This window comes from Papio anubis, chromosome 10, assembly GCF_008728515.1.
Source record: "Papio anubis isolate 15944 chromosome 10, Panubis1.0, whole genome shotgun sequence".
In the NCBI taxonomy this organism is placed as follows: Eukaryota; Metazoa; Chordata; class Mammalia; order Primates; family Cercopithecidae; genus Papio; species Papio anubis.
Window position 1 is genome coordinate 31,771,437 of NC_044985.1, and position 24,464 is coordinate 31,795,900.

Genomic DNA, 24,464 nt, shown 5'->3' on the forward strand with positions numbered 1-24,464 from the left:
CTGGAAGATGTAGGTAAAGTTTGAATAAAGTTATTTTGTAAAATTTATGTGCTTTGTGATTTTAAAACATTCATAAGACTAAATTAATAAAATTATATATTGGACTGTGTGATATACATGGAAAGGTTTGTATATTTCAAATTGGTAAAAATTTAAAAAAAGAACTTTTTATTGGGGAAAATTGGGAAATCCTTTGTGTTGAGGTTTGCCTGATACTCATTTATTTATGGTAGCTTGCAAATTTCTGGGCAGTAGGATGATTATTAAGCATAGTGAGAGAGTGTTAAATAATACTTACTGAACTAATAAAATTCTGTATACATTTACTTATTGATGCCACGAAAGATTATACTATACCAGAATTTTCCAATTACCTAAAATTCTTTTGTGTAGTATTTTTAATACTTTAAAAAATTTATACTGTGAGATGTTTTGGATTAAAACCATCATTCAGTTTAATCCACCTTCTGTAGCTGATTCCTTGGACTTGTGGTTTGTCCCCACAGTGGCAGGAGTAATGACATGTGAAAGGGAAACAAGAATTGCTTTGTAAGTTGGATTTATTACATTTGAAACTTCATTAACTCTTCCCAGAGGACTAAGTTGCCTGTGGTAGGCACAAGTGTTGGAAAGAGATTGTTTCATACCTCTTTATACTATATCTCAATGAGTTTTTGATGGTTTCAGACAGCATTAGAATATTTTTCCAGAAATTCCTCAAATTGGTAAGTTCCCAGAACAATTCTTATTTTTCTGCTTAACATTGGTTGCATACATAGGAGAATTGTGATAGGTGAGCTAGTCACAGGGCTGTGAAAGACATTGTCATCTTAATCAGAAAAAAGTGTAGTGAAATTGATAATTGTAAAAGATTTGAATTTCATCCACCTGTTTCAAAGAGTAGAGGGAAAACAGTAGTAGTTGGTTGGTTTTTATTCAATTGTTGTAATGTGTTTTTGCATTTTATCATTCGTTAAGTACTGTTTGTGTTTAGAACTCAAGTAAGATGGATAGTCTTAGACCCTAGTGGCATTCTTTTTTTTTTTTTCTTTTTGGAACATTTGTTTTACTTTGATTTAATTCAAAGCTGCGGACCACAAAAACTCCTTAATGCCAATGATAAAATTGTTAGATATTTCATCATATTGAGAATGACACATTCTAAGCAACTATAACTGTACTCTACAAGAAGACAAGGCTGAGTGCTTGGCTCACACCTATAATCCCAGCACTTTGGGAGTCAGAGGCAGGAAGATCTCTTGAGGCCAGGAGTTCAAGACCAGTCTGGGCAAAATAGCAAGACCTTATCTATACAAAAAAATAAAAATAATTAGCAATGTGTGGTGGCACATACCTGTTGTCCTAGTTACTTAGGAGGCTGAGGCAGGAGGATCGCTTGAGCCCAGGAGCTCAAGGCTATAGTAGGCTGTGATTGCACCAATGCATTCCAGCCTGGGCTATAGAGTGAGATCTTGTCTCAAAAAAAAAAAAAAAAAAAAAAAAAAGAAAAAAAGTTTAAAGAAGGGAAAGTAGTGAAAATGTGATTAAAGAATGTAATAGATGGAAGAGTTTAGAAAAAAAAAGTTTAATTTTATGTTAAGCTACATCAAGGTATTTTTTGATTGACTACATCTATTTGACAATTTACCAAATATTAATTGAATGCCTTCTGAGTTTCAAGAATTGTGCTAGATATTAGGGATTCAGTCATGAAAATATTACACCATTTGCTTGCAAGAAACTGACAGTCTGGTGAAGGACATGCCATTCTATCACCACCTTCTATCTTCTGTCTAAATAAAGACATGTCAGTTTAGGTCATTCTAACTCATATATCTTCTCTGGTCCTTAAATCAGGTGTCCATCATTATTTTTATAAAAAATTAATTTTTAATTGACAAATAAGAATTGTGTATGTTTATTATCAACATGGTTTGAAATATGTATATGTTGTGGGATGGCTAAATCAAACAAATTAACATATGTATTACCTCATATATGCAGTACTTATTTTTTATGGTGAGAACACTTAAAATCTAACCCCAGTGGAATTCTCACATGTAGAAGAACGTATATAGATAACTGATTTAAAAATCAGTGAGTAAATATAAAACAGTTACATTGGATTGCAAGAAGTGTGCACTTTGAGAGAAGGAGGAGTCCTGATTATAAGATTTTTAGGATTTTATTATGCATACCTTGAGAAAACTTGGAAATTGTCACCATATGAGAGGTTTGCCTGGGAGGCTTTCTACAAGAGCTGGGCTTTCCGGAACTACTGGAATAATAGAGTGAGAACATTCAAAATGTATTTGCCTGAACCATGTCTGACTGCTCCAGCTCCATTTATTGGAAAAGCTATCCCTTTTCCATTGAATTGCCTTAGCTTATTTGTCAAAAACGAATTAGACATATTTGTGTGTGGTTCTCTTTCTGGGTCCTGTATCTTTTTCACTGATCTATGTTTCTGTCCCTCTGTCAGTACCTTGCTGTCTTTATTATTGCAGCTACACTGTAAGCCTTAACGTTGGGAAAGTGGGGAGTGATTTCTCCCACTTTATTATTATTTTTCAAAAAAGTTTAGAATATACTTGTTTATATCTACAGTGAAACTTGCTGAGATTTTGATATGAATCACATTACACCTATATATCAATTTAGGGAGAATTGACATCTTTACGTTCAGTCTTCCAATCCATGAACAGTTTGTCTTTCCAAATGTTTAGGTTTTATTTGACTTCTTTCATCAGCATTTTAAAATTTTAATCATAGGGATCCTATACATGTTTTGTTAAATTATACCTCAGGATTTTATTTTTCTTCGGAGCAACCGTAACTGGTATTGCATTTTTAATTTTAGTTTCACTTGTTCATTGTCACCAAATACAAATGCAGTTGATTTTTGTGTCTTGTTCATCTATCCCGTGACCTTACTTAATTCACTTATTAGTTCGGGGCTGGGGCTGCTGCTGCTGCTGCTTTTTTTTTTTTTTTTTTTAAGATTCCTTCGGAATTCCTCCATATACCAGCATGTCATCTGCAAATAGAGATGGTTTTATTTTTTCTTTTCTAGACAGTAAGCCCTTAAGTTCTTTTCCTTGCCTTATTGTAGTAGTTACAACTTGCAGTACTGTGTTTCAGTTCAGTGTTAGAGTGGTGAGAGTGAAATTGTTGACTTGTTTCTGAGCTCACTGAAAACATTTGTTCTTTCACTGTTAAGTATGACGTCATCAACTGTAGGTTTTTTGGTAGGTGCTTTTTATGACATTAAGTTCCATTCTATTCCTAGTGTACTGATAGTTTTTTTTTTTAATTATTATGAATGGTATTCAATTTTATCTAATGTTTTTTCTGCAACCACTGATATGACCATATGATTTTTCACGTTTAGTCTGTTGATTTGTTAGATTGTGTGGTTGATTTTTGAATCTTGAGACAGCCATGTATGTCTGGAGAAGATCCCACTTTGCTGTGATATAATACTTTTTCTTTTTAAAAATATATTGTTGGATTCTCTTTGCTAAAATATTGTTTAGGACTTTTGCACTTGGGTTAATGAGAGATACTGGTCTGTGTTTTTCTTTTGGTGCTTTGTTTTTGGTACCGAGCTAATACTGGTCTCATAAAATGAGTTGGGAAGTCTCTTTTATTTCTGGAAGAGGTAGTATAAAATTGGTGTTGATATATTAATCATGTTTTTAAAAAACAAAACTTGAATTGTCCTCAGATACAGTTGCTTGAGGTGGAAAGTTTCTCATAGAAGTAGACTTCTGGCCAGGTGCGGTGGTGGCTCACACCTGTAATCCCAGCACTTGGGGAGGCCAAGGCGGGCGGATCGTGAGGTCAGGAGATTGAGACCATCCTGTTTAACACGGTGAAACCCCATCTCTACTAAAAATACAAAAAAATATTAGCCAGACTTGGTGGCCGGTGCCTGTAGTCCCAGCTACTTGGGAGGCTGAGGCAGGAGAATGGTGTGAACCCGGGAGGCGGAGGTTGCAGTGAGCCGAGATTGCGCCACTGCACTCCAGCCTGGGCGACAGAACGAGACTCCGTCTCAAAAAAAAAAAGGAAGTAGACTTTTGCAGAGTTATGGAAAACATTCTACCAAATTTCAGATTCTGTGTATTGCTATTTTTTTTTAATGGTAGGAAGAATGAAGCAGTCGGTACTAGTCATTAAATCATAAGCAGTATGTTGAATATAGAACTATTATATAAATTAACTCATACTAGATTATGTGATTAGACTTACTGATTTACTGTAACTAAACAGTGTGAATTACGGTTCTGGAAAAGAATTTGGAAATTGAATCAATCTGCTTGATTTTATAGATGTGGAAACAAGGTAGTGAGGGATTTGGTACCTTGTCCAAGGTCACAGTTTGTGAAATAGATTCCAGATTCAGGCCACGGTCTATTAAGCCAGTGGATTTTACCTAGGGAGGAACATTAGATTACCAGTGGGTCCTTCCAGAAAAACAAAAACAACAAAAAACTCCACACATGGGCATATACTATATTCTGTATACGTAGAAGTAGCAGCCCTTCTTTTATAGAATATAGTTGAGACAGATTACCAGAGGAATTTGCAGTATGTCAGTTCATGCTATTTTTTCTTCCGTAGTTGAGAGGAAGTCCATGGCACAATTAGTATAGTGTGTGTGTGTGTGTATGTGTGTATACACACACGTGTACTCTCTATATAGTAGCATGTATATATGTAGTGTATGTATGTGTATATTTATATATATACTCAAAATAAACTTTTCACCTGCCCATTCCCAGGACCTACATAGTGGCACTCAGATATCTGAATGTGAGAAAATATAGAGGGGATTGTGATGCACATCATTGGTTAAGAACTGCTGTACTAAACCCTGCCTGCAAACCTTTTATGCTTATATCTTTTGAAAATGTCAATAGTAACTACTTAGAGTTACTTTGATAGAATAAACCTATGGGTAGAGATTTGAAGTTTCAGAAAGTTTTAAATTGGGAGATGCCGTTAAAATTTAATATACGTAAATAACCGTGCCATCCTTTTTAGAACTATACCTTTAAAGTTGTAATGTAAGCTTAAGAATATAAAAATACATATAATTTACTTATTTTTATAATCATTATGTTACTATATTGAGTTCTTTTAGAGACTTAATGGGATAGAGACTGATTGCAGAATCAGCTTGAGGAGGGGTGGGGAAATTGTCACAGCATTCCCCATAAGCCATTTTCTTTCTACTTATGAAAAATATCACTCTAGTTTAGATGTAGAAAACCATCCTGAATCCTATTTACCTTTAAAAAATAGTGGAAATATCTTTTTATTAAGTAAAATGGCCCTTTGTTTATCTTTTATGTAGACTAGGATGGCAAATACAAGACACTAATGCTGCTCCCCTTCCCTTCCAATACTGTAAAATCCTCTCCAAAAATATTCTCACAATCTTCCGTGGTGTAGTGCCCCAGGCAGCCATTATTAATGCTGATTGCAATCGACACCGAAGGTAAAACCTATTTGGCATTTTTGCTCTGGGCAGTGTTCAATTTTTTTGTCAGTTTTGTTTAGTTTTAGGGGTGTTCCTATGCCTGAGTGGGATTCTTCTTTTGGAAACTGGAAATAGTTGCATAGTGGTTTTTAACATGAATGAAATGGGTGATAATTCACAGAGCCTCCTTTCCCAACAAAATAAACAAAAGTTAGGTTAGACAGACTATTGGGATTAGGACGTTGTTTTAAGCCAGGAGGTAGCAGACTGCACAACCTATGGGCCAAATCCATCTTGGAGCTAAGAATGATTTTTATATTTTTGGATGGTAGCAAAAAAAGAAGTCCAAAAAAAACGAATAATATTTTGTGAGTTGTAAAAACTACATGAAATCCAATTTTCAGTATCCATAAATAAAGTTTTAATGCAACATAATCATGTTCATTCACGTATTGTCCATGGATGCTTTTGTGCTACAAGGGCAGAGTTAAGTAGTTGTGGCAGACCACATGGCCTGTAAAGCCTGAAATATTTACTGTCTGGAGCTTTACATAAAAAAATTGCCATCCCTGTTTTAAGACAACAATGGGGCATTGAATATTGCTTTTGTATTATTTGGTAAAGGAGGAAACTTACATTGCTCATATTTTCAACACGTTTCTGAAAATAATTTAGAAAGTGCCTATTGTTTGCATACAGGTAAGTGGTGGTAGCAGCCTTTTTTCTTTCTTTCTTTCTTTTTTTTTTTTTTTGAGACAGTCTCTTTCTGTTGCCCAGGCTGGCGTGCAGTGGCACGATCTCGGCTCACTGCAGCCTCCACCTCCTGGGTTCAAGGGGTTCTTCTGCCTCAGCCTCCTGAGTAGCTGGGATCACAGGTGTGCGCCACCGTGCCCAGCTAATTTTTGTATTTTTAACAGAGAAGGGGTTTCAGCATGTTGGCCAGGCTGGTTTTGAACTCCTGACCTCATTATCCGCCTGCCTTGGCCTCCCAAAGTGCCAGGATTACAGGAGTGAGCCACCATGTTGGGCCTATTCTTTTATACACAGTTGAGGTGGAGTTACCAGAACATAGTTTGCACTGTCAGTTCATGCTGTAATTTCTTCCACAGTTGAGAGGAAGTCCATGGCACCATTACTGCCCACAAATACTGGCAACTTATAACTACATCGCTGTGCTAGTATATTGTAGAACTACTGTTCTCAAACTTTTTAGTCTCAGGACTTCTTTAGAGCTCTTAAAAATTAAGACCCCAAAACTTCAAAAAAATATGAGTGATATATATCAATATTTACCATATCAGAAATTAAAGAAAATGTTTAAATATTAACTTATATAAAATAACAGTAATCCGTTATGTTAGTAAAGAACAAGTTTTTATGAAAAATATTTTCCGAAACAAAATAATTAGTAAAATTTTTACAATCTCTTAATGATTGTCGTAGTAGAAGAAAACTGGATTATTGTATCTGTTTCTCCATTCAGTTTGTTGTGATATGTTATTTTGATTGAAGCATATGAAGGAAATCTGGTCATACATAGATACATAGTTAGAAAAAAAGTAAGAGTATTTTAATAATGTTTTTTAAGATATGGGTGTGTTTCTTTGATATCATACCATAACTCAAGATATGGCAGTTTCTTTTCTATTGTTTTTTTTGAAGTCAATTTACATAGAATAAAATGTGCTTTTTTAGATATACAATTCCATAAGTTTTGATGAGAATATATGAAACATACATATTATACAATCATAATATACCCCAGTCAAGGCGTGGTGTTCCCATTTCCTTCATCCCACAAAGTTTCCTCATGCCCTTTTGTAATCACCTCCCTTTCCCTCACTCCCAGCTTCTGGCAATCTCTGAGCTGATTTCTGTCCCTATATTTGTGCCTTTTCCAGAATATCGTGTAAATGGAATCCTACAGGGCAGCCTTTTGAGTGTGTCTGCTTTCACTTAGCATAATGTTTGAGATTCATCCATTTTGTTGTAGGTATCACTAGTTCATTCCTTTATTATTGTATGGATGTTTGCTTATCTATTCATCATTGATGGATGTCGGAGTGTTTTTAGTTTTCGGAGATTATCAGTAAAGCCACTGTGAACAGTCATGTACAGATTTTTACATGGACTTACGTTTTTATCTCTTACGTGGGTATCTACACGTGTGATTGCTGGGTAGTAGGGCAGGTGTGTGTTTTAACTTTAAGAAGCTGTAAAGCTGTTTTCCAAAGTGGCTGGGCCATTTTGCTCTGCCACCACTAATATGTGAAAGTTCTAGTTGCTCACATGTTCAGCAATACTTGATATTGTCCATTTGTGTTTTTGTTTTGTTTTAGTCATTCGAATTAGTGTTAGTATTTCATTGTAGTTTTAGTTTGCTTTTCCCTGATGATTCATAATATTGAGTAGCTTTTTTCAAAAAAAAATTTTTATTCTTTGCTCTTTGGCAAAGGACCTATTTGAATATTTTGCCCATTTAAATAATTGGACAGTGTTTTTTCCTGTGATTGACTTGTAAGAGGCTTTATATTTTCTGAGTATCAGTCCTTTTTTAGAAATGTGTTTTGCAAGTATTTTCTTCCAGTCTGGGACTTTTTTCGTCCCCTTAGCCTTCAAAGAGTAGAAGTTTTCATTTTAGTGAGATTCAGTTTATCAGTTCTTTCTTTTGTAGGTCATATGTGTTGTTCTAAGAAATCTTTGATAATTCAAGGTCACAAAGATTTTTCATTTTTTCTTTTGAAAGTTTAATAGTTTTAGGTATTATTTTAGGTCTGTGATATGTTTAGAATTAATTTTTGTATATGGCGTGATATATGGGTTGAAGCTTTTTGTTTTTTCTTTCTGCATATGGATATTCAGTTGCTCCAGCATCTGTGGTTGCCATGACTATCATTTTTCTATTGAATTACCTTGACATCTTTTCTCTACATCAATTGACCATTTATATGTGGGACTATTTCTGGATTCTCTGTTCTGTCCCATTGATACATGTATCTGTCTTTTCACTATAACCATACTGTTTTTATTCCTGAAGTTTTATAGTAAGTCTTAAAATTAGTAAGTATGAATTCTCCTTTGTACTTTTTCAGAATTATTTTGGGTATTCCAGTTTTCTTGTTTTTCAGGTAAGGCAAGACATAATTTTGTAAATGCTAGTTGCAGTGGGGAAGTTGAAGCCATTGATGAACTTTTCGTCTTTTGTAACATTAAAATCTGCTTTGTCATGCACATTGAGTGGATTTTTTTTAAACCCATGAATACTTTTGTAATATCACAATTTATTTGGAAAATATTGTTTCTCTGAATTATGTAGACTTTCTGAATACTGTCACATTTCATTATTCAATATTTAAAAGTCACATTTATTAATATCACCACTGATCTCATCAGAAAATTCTTTGACTATTGGAAAGGTTGACACCATCGCCTACTGCTGATGGTAGTAGATAAAAATTTTCAAAATTTTAATTTTTGCTTGAAAACTTAAATTTTATCATTGGAAATGCATACTTGTTAGTTGCTTTTCTTGGAGTCACAGGTTCACTTGGTTTACTTTTGAGAACATGCCTGTCAGATACCCAAGTCTAAACAGCCATAGTTTGTTAGTTTACAATTCAGTCATACGTGGGCTTTTTCTTGAGGCAACCATTGTATAGTTGATCCTTGAATAACAAGGGTCTTAATTGTGTCAGTCTACACATATGTGGATTTTTTTCAATAAATATGTTGAAAAAGGCTTTGGAGATTTGGGACAATTTGAAAAAACTCACAAATGAACTTTGTAGCCTAGAAGTATTGAAAAAATTAAGAAAAAGTTAGATATATGTCATGAATGCATAAAATATATGTATAAACCAGTCTTTTATCATTTACTACCATAAAATATACACAAATCTATTATAAAAAGTTAAAATGTATCAAAAAACTTACACACACACACACACACACACACACACACACACTTACAGACCATATATGGCACAGTTTGCAGTTGAGAGAATTGTAAATAAATGTAAAGATACAGTATTAAATTATAATTGCATAAAATTAACTGTAGTACACACTGTACTACTGTAATAATTTCATAGCTGCCTCCTGTTGCTGTTGCGGTGAGCTCAAGTGTTGCGAATATCTACTTAAAACACCATATGATGCTAATCATCTCAGCTTGAGCAGTTTCTCTCTCCAGTAAATTGTATATCGCAGTCAAAAGTGATCTCTTGCGGTTCTAGCATATTTTTCATTGTGTTTAGTGCAGTACCGTGAACCTTGAATAACACCATGGGACCCATACAGAGTGCCACTGGTGATATTGGAATTGATCCTAAGAAGAGAAAAGTCTTGACATTACAAGAAAAAGTGGAATTGTTTGATACATACCATAGATTGAGGTCTGCAGCTGTGGTTGCCATTTATGATTTATTTTGTGAACAGAAGACATGAACTTATGGTATTGATAAATATAGTTCAGTACTGTAAATGTATTTTATGATTTATTTTGTGAACAGAAGATGTAAACTTATGGTCTCGATAAGCACAGTTCAGTACTGTAAATGTATTTTCTCTTCCTTATTTTAAAAATAACCTTGTCTTTTCTTTAGCTTTAGTGTAAGAATATAGTATATAATATTATAACATAGATAATATGTGTTAATCAACTGTTGATGCTATTGGTAAAGCGCCTGGTTAACGGTAGTCTATTGGGAAAGTTTTTGGGGAGTCACAAGTTACACACTGATTTTTGTTTGTGTGCAAAGTCAGTGGTCCTTACTCCTGAGTTGTTGGGGGTCAGCTGTATTCACTAGGCAGCAGAGTTATGTTTGCTTGGTTTTTGTCCCATACAATATTAAAAAGTAGTCTGCTCAAGGGCCAAGGTTTAATAAAATTAATAATTTCGGTGGCTTTTCATCAAGGACATTCTCAAGTGAAGTGAAACTGGTGTTCAGAGAAATATTGTAATATGTATGGTTATTTCCTATTATATAATGGCGATTTTTATATTTAAAGTACAGGGATTAACCTGTAAACCTTAACCCAAAGTTTTAAGTGGGAAGACAGTAAATTATTGACACTTTAGGAATACCTGGAGTTGCTATCTTGGGAAACAGTCTTTTATTTTAAGAGCTAATGTGGTTATATTGTTGTTTTTATTATCTTATAGGTGCTATACTTGGTAGATCAGAAACTCAGGAGTGTCTTTTCTTTAATGCTAATTGGGAAAAAGACAGAACCAATCAAACTGGTGTTGAACCGTGTTATGGTGACAAAGATAAACGGCGACATTGTTTTGCTACCTGGAAGAATATTTCTGGTTCCATTGAAATAGTGAAACAAGGTTGTTGGCTGGATGATATCAACTGCTATGACAGGTAAGAACGCATTTAAGATTTTATGGTAGTACTGAGTAATTTTCATCCTTCCCCCCTTTTTGAAAGGGGAAAGATCAGTGCATGAATTTTCCCTTAAATGTGTCTTGCTTTTTTAAAAATGGGAGTATAAAGAATATTATAACATGCTCTAATGACAGTATATTTTAAAGTAATAAAATAAACATGGCATATTTATGTTTTATCTTTGATATATTTTGAATAATCTACCAGGTAGTGAGAACTCTGAAATAAAAACCATTTTCCCCAATGTTGTTAGGATTATAAACTTTTAAAATGCTAGTTTTTTAAGGAAAACATTTAAAAAATTACTTTAAAAGAGTTTATCTGTTGAAAATCTATCCTCAAGAAGAATAAAACTTAATCATGTGTTTAATTTTCTTTCAGTTTCCTTCTTTATGTATCTGGAAGAAATTTATCTTTCTACATTTTTTTCCTTTTTTTTTCTTGCAAAGTAGGCCCTTCGCTCTTTACCCTAAGAGACTTTTTTTTTTTTTCGGAGACGGAGTTTTGCTCTTGTTGCCCAGGCTGGAGTGCAATGGTGCAATCTTAGCTCACCGTGACCTTCGCCTCCCGGATTCAAGTGATTCTCCTGCCTCAGACTCCCAAGCAGCTGGTATTACAGGCATCCGCCACCATGCCCGGCTAGTTGTGTATTTTTAGTAGAGACAGGGTTTCTCCATGTTGGTCAGGCAGGTCTCGCACTCCTGATCTCAGGTTATCCACCTGCCTCGGCCTCCCAAAGTGCTGGGATTACAGATGTGAGCCACCATGCGTGGTCTACCCCAAGAGACTTTTTAACTTGACGTTCAAAATTTCATCAGAACTAACACAGTCCTCAAACTACATACTTGTTTAAATTGCTTTACTCTGTACTGGAAGTAAAATACAGTGGTCATGTTATTGACTGCCTGTGATCTTTCTGTATGGCGTCCCATAGCAGTTAGGGTGATCCGTTCACTGCCTGGGCCACAGGATTTCTGCTGTGGGTAGGTGCTGAAGACAGGCAGAAGCTGTAAAGTCCCAGATAAACAGACATTTTGGAGCCAGAGAGTACTGCTGTATACAGTGAACACTAGATACTTCTGGATCACTTTTGGGAGCCTCAGTTGATAACCTGGAATCTGTGTTTGATGAGCTATATGTGACTAAGAGCAAAATGCATTGAATAAGCCCTTGAAAATTAGATTAACTACACTTTTCATGAGAAATTACAACACAGTCATTTAGATTTAGATATATATTTCGTATTTAGGATGTCCTTCTAAGTATGAGAATTTTCCAGGGATTATTTCTATGTACTTATATGTTTTAGCTGCATTTCTGATTATCAGCCTCTACTAACAGAAGTGGTCGAGTGATATGTGCTGTTATGAAAGGTAAACAGGAAGAAATTGGGGAAAAAAGTTTGGGAATCATCTTTATCCTAAACTGTTTTTTATCATTTAGTTGGAATCAGGGATTCCTATTCTTTTTTGTAGTAGAAAACTGCTTTGCTCTTTACCTAAAGACAATACTCCAGCTATGTGAGACTCGATAGTGCCGAAAAGAGTAGTGAGCCATTTTCACTGGAGTCTGCAAGTGTGTTATTCATTGCAAATACTTGCTCTTGGAATGGTAATTAGTATACTACCTTTGTGTCTGGAGGTTAAATGCTAATTTTAAACTATAAAATTTTTGTTTTTATACTCTAAATTTGATTGAAAACAAATAGGATAGTGAGAAGTAAGAGGAAAAGAAGATTGAAGAATTGTCAAAGTGTGGAAGAAAAGAAAATGATAAAAGAAGAATGAAATTGAATGGTGAAAAGTAACTTTATTGAATTAATTAGGCTAAGTAATCATGTTAATCTGTTGTAATTTGAGACATGATTTTAAATATCAGTTTTTAAATTTATATATTTCTCTTTATAAATTGTTAACATTTAGCTTTCATTCGTCTTTAAAAACCTCCTGCCAAATAGATGTTGATGTTGAGTATATTTTAGTTTGATTTTGTTAAACCTCCTATCTCCCTGAAATTTCTTCAGCTTTTCACTTAAGAATTAAATTCTACATTATTATTCTGACAACTATCAGAAAAGTTCAGTTTGTTTTTAAGATACACTGTAAGTTCATCTGATGTTGATTTTTTTTTAAATAGGTTTAGCTGTTTATTAGTGGGTGATTAGGATTTGTTCTAAAGGCTAAATCCAGGTCTTTTCATGACTTAAGCTCCTATGTAGAAGGCTACTTTATTTTTATTTTTTTGGTGTAATTCTAATCAGTTTGAGTTAGTAGCTGCTATATAATTATTGTTACATGTTTTTTTTCTACTTACTGCTCATCTCAACCCTGTTCATTGCATTCAGGGAATTTAAATCTACACTCTAAAAAACAATGACAGTATTAATTCCTCAGCCTAGTTGGGGTTTCTGATGTTGAAATGTTTCACCCATGAGATATGAGCTTTTATCATTTAGCATGTGTGTATGTATTTATATGTATACATACACAGTTTTATATATAGTTTTCAGTTTTTGTATTCACAAAATGGGAACGCTATATTTCCTGTGAGCAAAAGCGCTCTTAGACCAAATTGTCTCATTGACTTTATGTCCTCTTCAAGCTTTTCTAATAATTAAAAAAATAAAAAAAGATGCTTGCCTTAGGTTGCTCATTAAAAACCAAAGTACAGCGATAGTCTCTAATAGTCAATGTGATTGTTATAAAGTCAGTCGTTGATTTTTTTTTTCTAAAGAGATTTAGTAACAGGAATCCAGGAATATTTTTGGTTTTTAAGAATTATTAGATATTAATATGTATCTTGAAGTTGAATATAAATGACTAATTTATTTTATTGCAGAATAAAAACACCTGTTGTAGGGTCAGTATAATAATATTGATTTTAATTATTTTTTCTCTGCTTATTTACAGGACTGATTGTGTAGAAAAAAAAGACAGCCCTGAAGTATATTTTTGTTGCTGTGAGGGCAATATGTGTAATGAAAAGTTTTCTTATTTTCCGGAGATGGAAGTCACACAGCGTAAGTTCACAGGGAAAATACATAGGTTTGCTTAACTGTAGATTGGAAACAAAATATATTTGTGTTGATGGAATAATTTACCCCCACCTCTTCATATTCTTCTTTTCCCCCAAAATTTGAGACTATGACAAATATTTATTATAGAATTTTGTAGACCAAATCTGAGTTATTTTTCCCCCCCTTTTCCACAGCCACTTCAAATCCAGTTACACCTAAGCCACCCTATTACAACATCCTGCTCTATTCCTTGGTGCCACTTATGTTAATTGCGGGGATTGTCATTTGTGCATTTTGGGTGTACAGGCATCACAAGATGGCCTACCCTCCCGTGCTTGTTCCAACTCAAGTAAGTTATTGTCTTGTACTTTGTAGTGTTTTAAATTTTATATTTTTGAGAAATATTACTGTGGTGAAACCCATTAACTTGTTACAAATTATTTTGCTTTGGAGTTAATTTTTTAATGTTTATTGTCATGAGAAGTCTAGCTAACTTTGCAAGCTTATTAATGTACCGTGTCCTAAACTTTTCTCACTTTAGGGTTGAGGTCTAGTAGAATGAAGGGGTATTTGCATTTCTGTTCCTCTTTGGAGAGTTTTACTTTCATGCTAATACTTTTCAGTATTAACCTGCTTTGCTTCTTTAGAAGTCGTTTATGATGGAGACGTTAAATCATAACCCTGTCTTTGCCCTCTGTCCCCTCCCCCGTTTCTAAATTTCTGTGTCTTTTTCAAGACCACTTGGCAAAACATTTTATCCATGGGGATAGACCCAGGAAGGTAACCAAAAAAGTATAGAAAAGAGAGGTTTCATAAAGGCTTCAGGAAGATACATCCATAAAGATGTTTTTTAAGGGAAGGGGAGCAGAAAAGTAACCTTCCTTACCATATGTTGTTGGTAGATCAAGTATTTTTGTAGATCAAGTATTTTTTTTGGTTGCCTCATATCAAGTGTGTACTGAAGACTAAAAACTTTTTTAAGGCTCTTGATTGTCACACACCACACCCCAAATATTTCTGGAAATATAGGTGTGGAGGGTAATCGGATTAAATTCATTAAATTTTCTGCATTCTCTTATCATGTAGACACTTTGTGCAGGTCTGGTATTTATAAGGACTTTTCATGGAAGTAGTTAGGATTCTACAGGCCTATGAAAGCTGATAACTTTCGGTTTTACTTGCTTGAGACATCTCTGAATTCTAGTAGTTACTGTGTTTCTTTCAACTCTTAAGATCACATTACCTCAGCCTTCTGGATCTCTTGGTGTAACTTTGCTTCTTTAATACCAGAAGGATTAATGGTTAAAACTTGATAAAAGAAAATGGTAAAGTACTATAATTTAGTGACCAAAACAACTCCTTCCCTCTAAGCTTTGTTTATGTAACACACTTATTTCTCAGTGCTTGCAGCACTCTGTTAGCATTAGATCATGGATTCCCATAATCTTTGTAAGATGTGTATATAGAGAAATAAACCCAAAGGTAAAATACCGTGTTTGGTAATTAGGTGAACATTATTTTGTACACCTTGAGTATTGTAACTTTTAAACATTAGTAACTAAGTTTGTGTTCATTAAGAATCATTTCCTAAAAGTGTTTTAAAATAAAAAGTTTTAGTACATAGTCTATGTAGTCTACTTCAAATGACCATAGAATACACTCTTACCTTCTGTCAGTGATAACTTCTAAAAAAATTTGTTTTAGTATCAAAATTTAGAAGAGAGATTATTCATTATTATAATAGTTTCCTGAATTTTCCAGATCTGTGATATGATAGAAACAAGCTGGAAACCACATTTATAAATAAATTTGTTATGGTTTTTATAGAAGGAGTTTTAAAATGTAATCTTATAGATAACACTGATCTGTATACAGTATTGTTGCAAAAATGTGCTTAAGGCTTTTCTTAAAGGTCTTTATATCCTATGTATGTGGTCAGTTTTTAAGAAATACTAAATAATTTAAGGGTTTGGGCTTTTAAAAAGGATTGATGTTATTCATAAATAAGAACCAGGGATTTCCTGTGAGTATTCGTACATCTCTGTGGGTTTTAGCTGTTTGTTATGGTTAAAGTTACTGTACACATTTATTTAGTACTTACATGCTCTGTCATGAGTTTATATGAATTTGTATGAATATCTGAAAAATAAGGAAGAAATGTAAAGATTTTGTGATAGAGTGACCTTGTGTGATCAAGCTTTGGTATGAAAAATACAAGACAGGCCTGACTTTATGCTTTCCTTCTGTCATAAACTATGTTGTGGAAAAGGGGCGTTGTCATCAGTGTGAAACTTCACTTTTGTCATCTCTCGCAGTCTCTGAAGCAGTATGGTTTCGTGCTTCAAGTCTTGTTTTTGCTGAGAGGTTTATGCGAACTGTTCTGCAAGACCACTTCGTGGCCATGATGTTACAAAAGGCTTAGTTTTATCTCCTATTTCAAAATAATAATTACATAAAGCATTTATTGAACATTTTACAGTGTACTAGGGCGCTGTTAAGTTACATTATACATAAAGATGTAAATTATATAGGAACATATAAAAAGCATAAAATTTTTTTTTTCAGTGATTTCCAAGTTGTAAGACTGATACCATCTTTGGAGTTTGTTAAAAAATACAAATTTTGGGACCACACTCCTGAAAGTATGGAATGGGGCATGGGATGGTATGTTTTTAATAAGCTTCCCAGGTGATTCTGGTGACCAGCCGGGTATGGAAAACACTAATTTACTTTTATCTCACAGACTTGTTTATGTAGTAAATCTCCATTTTATAGATAGAAAAATCTGACCCAAGGACTCTTTGTCACCAAAGCTTTGTTCTTATTACTTAGGCTGTTCTGCTGCTTTTTTCAGAAAGCAAATGCCTTTTGTTTCATATAATTCAGTCAACTTTTCTGCTATCTCAAAATCATCCTGTAGGCTAATTTATTTTCCTACTTTTGGATATTGAATAGTTTGTATGACTACTAAAATGAGGAATAACATCATCTTATATTAACATTGTCTCACATAGGACAAAAAGAGAAGTAAAGAAGTCATAGATATATAGAAGGGCATATTCATGTGTTTTCCATTAAAAATTTCCAAAAATTCTAAAGTACATTTTGGAATAGGGTTGATGACCGTTTTTAGAATAGAGTTTATAAACATGTGATTGGATTGTAGATAAAAATTTCTGTGCTCGAGTTGATACTGCCAATTCCTATTAAGACTTTTTCGAAGGGTAGGAGAAGTAGGAGAGAGATTCGAAGTCTTAAGGTGACTTCTGTATTTCACCCCATATTCATGTCCCCATATTTCAACTTTAATTCCATACCAGTTAGGAAAAGATCTTACAGTCTTGCCATAGAGTTTTGGAACATTCTTCCTCTGGATTCTTTAAGTGCTTTTAGACAGTGCCATAACATTTGCCATTCTTTTTCTTAGGGAGACTTTTCCTCAAAGCTTTGGCTAAAGGATGGTTTGTAAATGAACTGGTCTGTTGTAAGACATTGTTCTCATTACTAGTAAGCTGATTCTGGCAGTTAGGTGAGGGATTCTTTATCTCTATGACATTAAATTGTTCAGATTTTTTCCTGGTTGTGTGAGTATTTTATCCTGAAGAAGTGGTGTAGGGGTTTAAGTACTTTAAAATCTGGTCTTTCATTATGGTTCCTAATAACCAATAAAAATACAAATTCTGGAATAAATTTAGCACAGTTGAAGGCATAGAGAAAAGCAGTTTGCTGGTTGTTTTTTTTTTTTTTTTTTCTAAGTCCTATATTTCTATCATAGTTGCATGGTATCACTTTATTCTTGTTCATCCTGGATGAAAGTCTTGGAGACAACTATTCTTGCCTCTGTCATTTACCAAATCCTGTTCATTTGCCTTTTCATCCTGATTGATCCTATTGTAGTTCAGGACATTATTACTCCTAAGGCTAAGATTATTTCTATAATCTCATAGTTGGGTTTCTTGCTTCCATTTCTCTCCCTTCATCTGTACTATTGCCAAAAGAGCATTTTACATGTTTGATTATGTTACTTATGTGCTTAAAATATGTGTGGACTCTCAGTGAGCCACAGCAAAGAATACCAAGTTTGGAGCATGACATGTGGTCTTCCATACTCTCTTTGTCTTTTGGTGCTTTCTTACCATTACACCCCAAGACATCTGTCATATGCATCTAGCATTGTATTAGTTGTAATCCATCCTTGAGAGATTTGAGAAAATAGTGCTTGGGTCCTTCTTTCATTTGTCATTCAGATAAATAACCCCAGTTGAGAAGGGCTGATAATGTGTTTTGTTCTCCCAGTAGATTGTAAGACTCTTGAAAATGAGGTATATATTGTAATTACTGCTGTGTGTTACACAGTATTTGTATGTAATAATCATTCAGTAAGTGCTGAATTGCTGAATTGAGTTTGTTGCATTTGGAATTATACTGAGATAATAATGTAGTATGTCCAGGGATTCCTTTAATAAACATTCAGGTCCTTTAGGGCTTTGCCTTGAGAGAAATCTTGAGGCCATGATTTTGCCGGGGGCTGTAAAATAAGTTGAAGTATTTCAGGCATTTATAAGAGAATGACATTATTTAGTTCTTTCTGTAATCACAGACAAAGCATCCTATCTGTTTTCATTACCCAGGTCACTTTTCTTTTGCCTGTGCTGAAACTATCTTCCCACTTATAGGAAGATGCTTTTATAATATGCATTGAGTAAACTGAATGCAAACTGGTTTTTCTAGTGACAGTGAGTCATGAATATGAGGGAATTGATAGACTCTATTATTAAAAAGTCTTATTGTGGTTAGAGCTAATGCAGTTTCAGTAAAATGGCGCCGCTTTCATAACTGTACGTGAGCTTGTTTCCTGCTTATAAGATCTATATTTGTGCTGATAAAATACCACTTGATAAGAAAAAGAATTTTAACGGTTAGAAATGACCTGCCTTTAACAAGGCACGATGTTAGCTTCTTGTTTACTTTTAAAGGCTATATAAGTAGTGCTTCAGTATTGAAAATTAATTCTTTCTTAAATAACATCAGCCTGTTCAATCCTTACTTTATGATAGTTTGTCTAGGTGTGGGTCTGATAAAGACTAAAGCTTTGGGATACCTAATTTAGGCATACAAAATAATCTTTTTGACCTTAACATTAAAGTAATAATAGGTTGTCATTTCATGCTATGTCAGATTACTATCCACTGAGAAACCAAGCCATCTGTGAAAATGCTTTGTAGGATTTTCTTCTTGAACATGAGTTTATGTATTTAAAATTAATAAGAATCTGAAAGGGTAGGAAAACATTTTTCTGCCAAGTTAATTTAGGAGAGTATGCTGCTTCCTTATTGCGGGAGGGTGCAGGAGAAATTTACTAAATTTATTTAGTATTTAATACGCTAATAACAAGTTATACTTACAAAATAAATATTACATTCATAGAAACACGTCTTGAAATAGGTTGACTACTGATCGGAGTTTATGAACACATCTCTCTTCTGCTTTTTCTCTCATTTAAAATTCTCTTCTAATTAAAAAATTAGTTATAAATACATGTTTGTGGTATCAAGACAAACTGTACAGAAAGAAGTATGAAAAAATACAATCATTTTCTCCTCTTCCCTTTTTCTGTCACTTTTCTGAAGTAATCATTTTTAACAGATTGGTGTGTATACCTTGGTACCTTTCTCTAACCTTATATTTTTGAGTATATATGTTTTCTTTTTTATAAACTATAAACTATTCCACAACTGGCTTCTTTTAATTTAACAGTATATGGAGGACAGCTTTTCAGATTGATATTATTAATCTTTTGGTTTATTAAATTTTGTGTTTTTAAGTGAAATGTAGTGGAGTTTTATTATATGCTTATGAAATACCAAAATTTGATTTTTTGGTAAAAATGGTATATATTTAAGGTGTACAGTGTGTTTTTTTAAGCTTAAAGTTTGTATTAAGTTTCTAAGAGATAGAACTCATATCTCACAAATATTTGCAACTTTTTTTTTAGTATGTTTAAAATATGACATAATGCTATTGTCTTATGCATGAACATTCTTTCGTGTGTGTGTGGGTGTCTGTATGTGTATGTCTGGGAAATAGTGTAGGGCTACTATAGATGTTGTTCTGTGTCCTGCCTTGGTGTGTGATTATTTTTGTATTGGTAACCTAAATTACAACTTACTTTAATATATACTTTTAATTGTGGGGAGAAGTGTCGTAAGTTATCTTGACATGCAACTTGACAAAAGAAATTACTCTCATCAGGCATATATAATTTATTCCACTTACAAATGCTCAGACAAGGCCAGTTGGAGATTGTCTAAAATTCTATGTCCAAAAGCAAAAAGGGAGGAAGGGGAGAAGGTAAAAAATTTTAAACCTTTATCAATAACTTAAAATAAGGTAAAGTTGCACATTAAAATTAATTAATGCACCTTATTTCTAAAAGTGACTTCTGTTTAAATTTTGAAATCTTGAATTCAGGTTTTCTTTGGCTTGTACAGGGTCTCGTCTGTCAATTTACAAATGGATTGGTGCATATGGACCAGACTATGTAATTTATCCTCCTTCTCTGGCAAGGAGATGTGTATTTAGGAGGAAGTGTGTTTGTTTTTTTCCTGTGTTCTTCATTTCCTGGACCTCATCCTAGACCTTGTTCTTTCATTCCTAGTTACTTCATTGCTGTCAAATATATATATATTTAATTAAGATAATAGACGTGAAAAACGTCCCATTGTTAGCTAAAGTTGCTTGTAGCAGATGAACTAGAAATTGTTCAGGGTTTTCGTTTTTGCTTAACTGCTCACCCAATGTTTGATTGCCTGTGGTGTGCCAGGCACCATGCTGTGTATATGGTAAAAGTGGCACGAGGACAGTACTTGTTTCCCCTTCTGGGGCCTATAGTTAATATGTAGGTGAAGTAACACAGGATGATTGTTTGATTGTAGCCTGGAAATGGAGGGTAAATAGTATAAGAAGTGAGTTGCTTCAACAATTTTAGGCAAAGACTGGAGGAAGGGAGGAAAAATGTCTGATTCCAGATCTGTACTGATTGGGAGAGGAGCCACATGTGGGTGGCCTAGCTAATGCTAAGTGCTCAGTAAGTATTCACTGTTATTGGTATTAGAGTAACGACTTCAAAATTGAACTCAAACAGAATCGTTTTTACTGAAATTATTGTTGATGTATGTTAATACTTTGAAATTAACTTAGTGCAATAGAAGATTCATTTTATTATGTCAGGCACTATACAGATCACATGACACATATTAACTCATTTAATTTGTTAGTACCATGGGGGTTCTGTCCTATTTATCAAGTCCATTTTATTTTAGTTTTTTTTTTTTTTTTTTTAACTTTAAATTCTGGGATACATGTACAGAACATGCAGGTTTGTTACGTAGGTATGTGCATGCCACGGTGGTATGCTACACCCATCAACCCGGCAACTAGGTTTTAAGCCCCACATGCATTAGTTATTTGTCCTGATGCTCCCCTTCCCTTGTTCCGCTGCCCCCTGACAGGCCCCAGTGTATGTTGTTCCCCTCCCTGTGTCCATGTGTTCTCATTGTTCTGCTCACACTTATGAGTGAGAACATGTGGTGTTTGGGTTTCTGTTCCTGGGTTAGCTTGCTGAAGATTATGGCTTCCAGCTTCATCCATGTCCCTGCAGAAGACATGATCTCATTCCTTTTTATGGCTGCATAGTATTCCATGTGTATATATGAACCACATTTTCTTTATCCGGTCTGTCATTGATGGGCATTTGGGTTGGTTCCATGTCTTTGCTGTTGTGAATAGTGCTGCAGTAAACATACGTGTGCACGTGTCTTTACAATAGAATAATATATATTCCTTTGGGTATATACCCAGTAATGGGATTACTGGGTCAAGTGATATTTCTGGTTCTAGATCTTGAGGAATCACCACTCTGTCTTCCACTATGGTTGAACTAATTTACATTCCCACCAACAGTGTAAAAGCGTTCCTATTTCTCCACAGCCTTGCCAGCACCTGTTGTTTCTTGACTTTTTAATAATCAGCCATTCTGACTGGTGTGAGATGGTATCTCATTGTAGTTTTGAAGTCCGTTTTATAGATAAGAAAATTGAGGCACTCATAGATGAAGTGACTTGGCTTAGAGTCACCCTAGTGGGTGGCAAAGCCTGGGCATTTATATCCAAGGATTATTGCCCATTGATTGAATGGCTTAATAAATAATTAAGTGGAGTCCATTAAAAAAACCAAAGCAGGAGCTGGGTGTGGTGGCTTACACCTGTAATCCCAGCACTTTAGCAGGCCGAGATGGGCGGATCAAGTGAGGTCAGGAGTTTTAGACCAGCCTTGCCAACATGGGAAATCAACATGGGGAAACCCCATCTCTACTAAAAATACAAAAATTAGCCGGGCATGGTGGTGCACACCTGTAATCCCAGCTACTTGGGAGACTGAGGCAGGAAATCGCTTGAACCTGGGAGGCGGAGCTTGCAGTGAGCCGAGACCGTGCCACTGCATTCCAGCCTGGGTGACAGAGCAAGACTCTGTTTCAAAAATAAAAAAAAAAAAAACAAAGTAGAATAAAGAGATCAGAGTATATAAACTACATTTAAAATAGTTTTCATAGTGACTATATGTGGCCTTGTAGGTAAACGACCATTTTACCATCTCACAATTTATTCATGTGTAACATGATCTCCTTTCTGTTTTTTTCAGCTACACTTGCAGAATACAGATATGAAAATAAATCAAAATAAACTTCTGTAGCCAGTCATAAACCTGATTCTTTTAAGCAGCAACCCCGAAAGGAAAATGGGCATGCCTGCGTTTCTTTCAGACTTCTAACTCCAGTGCTGGCTACCTTGGGGTGCTCTACTTCTTAGGGAACATATCCAGAATCTTCATTTCACCTGCCTTGGCCTTTCTTTGCTTTCCTTTCAAGAGGAGTAGGATGAGAGAAACTGTAGGAAGTAGGAGTTAATCACAGAGGAATTTTGATGACCTAATTGGATGGAATCATTGCTGTGCAATTGACATGTCAATATTGTTGAATCTCTTAATGTATGTCTTGCTTTCCTTAGTTCAGAAACATCGTCCTCGCATATACTGTATTATTTATAAATTCTGTTTCTATTCTGCTTGGCAGGATACTCTTTTTAAAATTTAAAATGGTAAAATTTCTTAGAATGTAAAATAATTAGTTGATATTAAGAGGAAACAAATTCAGAATTTGTCAGTTTTCACGTAGTTGGGTAGGAGGACCTTCATTCGTCTTGGTAGTCCTAAAAAGTTGTTGAGTGAGGTATCTCCACCCCCAGAAAAAAATCAGTCTCTCTCTCTCTAGATACAGAGATACAGGTATTTCTTGGAATGGTTTGACTAGTAAGTAAAAGAAAACTTACAGTACATATCATATACATGTTTAAAAAATCTATTTTCTAGAAAGATTTTTTTTTGGTATTCCAGATCTGTGTATCTGTTTGCTAAGTATCTCCATTTATATGTCTCCAGGCACTTCCCATTCACGAGTAATGATTGTCTCTCACAAACCTGGTTCTCAGTAAATGGAACCACTGTCCATTTGGTTGCATAAGCCAGGAAACTAAGATGTCTCAACTCTGTTTTTCACCTTAGCTGCTTCCCCCTAGTACTTACTCCATTTCTCAAGGGTCTTCTCCACAGGGAAATCTTCTTACACTTTACCTGTCATTATAAGTCAGGTTTCTCTTCACAGATGTTGAAGGTACTGAATTCCTTTTTATTAGTGTGAATTGTTGGTTAGGTCTGCCCTGCACTACTGCAAGCTTCATGAGAGCCTGGCTAGTCAGTGCCTGGCACAGACTAGTTACTCAGTAAAATTTGTGGATGAATGAATGAATGAATGAATAAACTATTCTTCATTCTTTTCTGATATTTGGCAGGTTTTTCCCCCCCCCCCACCTCAGGGGTAAGCAACAAGTAAACTACAAACCCAATAGCTTGATATTAACATGCAGATTCGATTTTCACCATTACCTACAGTGATAGTATGTAATATCAAGCTACATTTTCTATGTTGTGAATCCAAAGAGTTTGTTTGCTTTTTGCTTAGTTGTATATTTCAGTGCATTTTATTTTACTTTATTTTTATTTTTGGAGAGGAGGTATCGCTCTGTCACCCAGGCTGGAATGTAGTGGCATGATTTCAGCCCACTGCAGCCTCAGCCTCCCAGGCTCAAGATGTCTTCCCTCCTCAGACATCCGAGGAGCTGGGACCACAGGCATGTGCAGCCATGCTCAGCTCATTTTTTAAAAAGTTTTTGTAGAGAAGGGATCTCCCTATGTTGCCTAGACTGGTCTCGAACTCCTGAGTTCAAAGATCCTCCTGCCTTGGCCTCCCAAAATGCTGAGATTATAGGTATGAGCTATCACGCCTGACCATTTAAAAAAATTTTGCTTTACCCCTCTTATTTTGTCATGTAGTTTATACATTCAGGACTGTTGCTGGTGTCTCTGTTTATTCTAATCCTCATTTATTGAGAAGTGTATTAAGCAAACATATATGTGGTTATTTTGTATTTATTTGTGTACTTAAGTGAAT

At 34.7% G+C, this 24,464-nt stretch overlaps 1 protein-coding gene across 5 annotated transcripts in view; it reads left to right on the top strand.

Annotated features, from left to right (window-relative positions):
- ACVR2A (activin A receptor type 2A) overlaps positions 1 to 24,464 on the top strand; it is an 87,048-nt gene that overhangs the window by 41,786 nt on the left and 20,798 nt on the right. For 2 of the 5 annotated variants that reach the window (XM_009182177.4, XM_009182178.3), the window contains exons 2-4: positions 10,653 to 10,860; positions 13,794 to 13,903; positions 14,095 to 14,249. In XM_009182177.4, coding sequence (XP_009180441.1) covers positions 10,653 to 10,860; positions 13,794 to 13,903; positions 14,095 to 14,249 — 473 coding nt within the window. The other 3 variants (XM_009182181.2, XM_021924290.1, XM_009182180.4) reach the window with 3 other exon arrangements.